Source organism: Diadema antillarum, unplaced genomic scaffold (genome assembly GCF_040938485.1).
Source record: "Diadema antillarum isolate AM-2024a unplaced genomic scaffold, OU_Dant_1.0 seq00000481_RagTag, whole genome shotgun sequence".
In the NCBI taxonomy this organism is placed as follows: Eukaryota; Metazoa; Echinodermata; class Echinoidea; order Diadematoida; family Diadematidae; genus Diadema; species Diadema antillarum.
In genome coordinates, this window is record NW_027271445.1 from 3,289,461 (window position 1) to 3,292,287 (window position 2,827).

Below are 2,827 nucleotides of genomic sequence, written 5' to 3' on the forward strand. Positions count from 1 at the left end.
CATTTTGTTTAAACAGTGTTTGTTATACCGAGAGTGCACTATATAATGTTGTATATGCCTCTTTAGTTAAAAGGTATTGTAGAGTTGCTGATTTACTGACAGGGCTGCTGACCAATGAGGGCAAACGTTTGAGGGAAATGAACTTCAAAAGTAGTATTTCAACAGATAGCATGGCATAACTATATGATTCAATAAGATTGTACTACATCAAGCAAGTCAAAATAATTTGGTATTACTGTATCTAAAATGAAAATACATGCATGACTCATACCAAGGTCTTACCTTGTATTTACACAATTTAGGGATTGATCACATTTGAAGCTACACAGTTTGTATATTGGAGTGTAATATTTGAAGAGTTTGTTTGCAAAAACCGATAAGTCCATGTCAAATTGTCAAATGGAGATATTTGCGATTAAAGGTAAAGAAAAATAAAGAGAATAATAAGAAAATTTTTGTTTCTTTTGACCATAACTTCAAAAATATACCTTTATATGTAGTGACCAATATATCATTTAAAATGTATTATTTTGTACTTTATGACAGAGACCGTACTTCAAAATCTTCAAAAAATGGACTTATCGGTTTTTGCAGACAAACTCTTCATTTTTACTAACCTAAAATCTAATTTAGAGTGTAAAGATATTCCTTGTAGTTGTATTTCACTGCAGCAGACACTTTCAACATAATATTATAAAAGTGAGCTTTCTCTCCTTCTCTTTGACAATTACTTGCTGCAGATGAAACTTTGTCATACACTTAAACAATTTTCTGCATGATTACAGCACACTCTACGACATTGTACATGCCTAACATTTGGCACCACTAGTCAGTTGTACAGAACTTACAAAAATTACATTCCACAAGAGATCAAATGTTACTCTAAGAGCTGACAAGGGAATTTTGCACTAATTCACTTTTTACGCACAATACAATCATCTTCTTTCCATAATTAACACCTCATTTGAATAGAATTTCTGTAGGAGCAGGACTTCTTGCATCTTTCCGCTTTTTAGGTGATAATTTCCTGCTCTCAATGTCTTTCTGAACTTGCTCAAATTCAGGATTATTGTCTTTGAAAGAAAGTTTCCACAGGCGATTTGGACTAGTTCTGTGAGTTCCAAGTCGACTGCGCTCGCTTTCTTGCTCCATCTCTGTCATTTGTCTAAACTTTGTGGTGATGTTGGCATGCGGCTGACCCTGGAATAATTTTGGGTGTCTCTTGAAGCCCTGAGGGGGAAGCAAATTACCCTCTGCATCCATGGGAGGTACCCGCATCTCGCTGCGGAGTTTGAGCCTCTGGAAGTCTTGGAGTTCTTTCATTGAGTGTGAGATGGCGAGGTGGCGCCTCTTGGGGTCCCTGATGATCGGAACTTCACTGAGGAACTTGGTAAATGTGTGCTCCTTCATTTCAGAGTGTGATGGAATCTTAATGGGGTACACAGCTGCCACCGTCTCCTTCACCCGTCTACCAGGGGTGTCAACCTTGTACCCCTCCCCATGGCTAAAGTTCCGCCATATATTGCTGTTGTAGTCTGGATCCCATCGTGGGGGGAAGGGCGGCTCCCTGCGCCCACCCTCCACCCACAGCCGAAAGGCATCAGACGGTTCCAGCCGACACGAGTCTGGCACGCTATTCCGCAGCTTGTTGTTGATTTCGATGTTGGTCCATGAGCGCGGAGGAAGACGAAATGACTTGGTCTGAATCTGTCTGGGCTTAAAAGCTGTCTGGTGAGCAGACTTAATAGGGAAGAGGAATTCTCTCTCCTCCAAGGTGCGTGATGGAGGTGAACTGTTGTCAAAGTAACTGTAATAAGGAACCATGGTTCCAGCTGTTGCCATATTGATTTTACCTGCAGGGAAGAAAAGTGAATAATGATTAAATGCATATCACACAAAATATGAAATCTTGTCTGTATTTAATATTGTACTCTCTTCACACAATTGCAATATTATGAATTTTTAATCACACAACTCAATTTAGATCATCATGGTAATGGGAAAATGCTCACAAAGAGAGTAAAGAATGACAAGAAATCCCAAACCACATATTTCTTTTTCAATTATTCTGATTGTCACCTACCATATAATGCAGTTTGATATACTACTAGTACATTGGTACACAATCATGTGATCAACTGTGTCAAATACTTGTAAGGTTATTGTAATAAAGCAATTACAGTGTATTGAGATCTTGTGCTATTCCTGGCACTTTACATTTTGTACAATCATTACATGAATACAAATATAATTAAGACTTCCATAATCTCCCAACCATACCATCCAATTTTGCCATTACCATCCACACTACCATGACTACCCTACATACCCTGTGTCAGCTTATGAAGGGAAGACGGTTAGTGCAGAGGTTAGTAGTAACGGTTATGGTTTTGTCTAGGTCTGTAGTGTTTGAATTATTTATGGACAAAAGGATGGGTAGGGAAGCCTGGAATATTAATAGGGGAGCGAGAAAGACATCTAGAGGTCATCTTCTTACCTTTGTCAGCACAGTGTCGCCGCCGTAGCCCCAACCAACCAGCGCAGCTTGGCAGCGGAGGCTAAGTCGAAGTCCTACCACCTGCCGTGCCACTCGACAAGCCGATCCGACCCACCACACCAGTACAACTCACGGGCGCTCGCGGCTAAATGATGGCACTGCCATTCTGTATCTACTAGCTACGTACACGACGCGACTCCGACTAATTGCAAGTCTTTGATATAGAGAAACGTTGACATTAATCAAAAATATAGTTCTTTATGATAAGTCTTTGCCGCCCAATAGCTCTGTCAACATACCGTGCTCTGTAACCAAGCCAATACTTATCGA

The 2,827-nt window shown here is 40.1% G+C and overlaps 1 protein-coding gene across 1 annotated transcript; it reads right to left on the bottom strand.

Moving 5' to 3' along the window:
- Nucleotides 1-960: 960 nt before the first annotated feature.
- Nucleotides 961-1,842, bottom strand: LOC139733488 (testis-expressed protein 52-like). Its single transcript, XM_071644300.1, has one exon. The coding sequence runs from the start codon at nt 1,840-1,842 to the stop codon at nt 961-963; it is 882 nt and encodes a 293-aa protein (XP_071500401.1).
- Nucleotides 1,843-2,827: the final 985 nt, after the last annotated feature.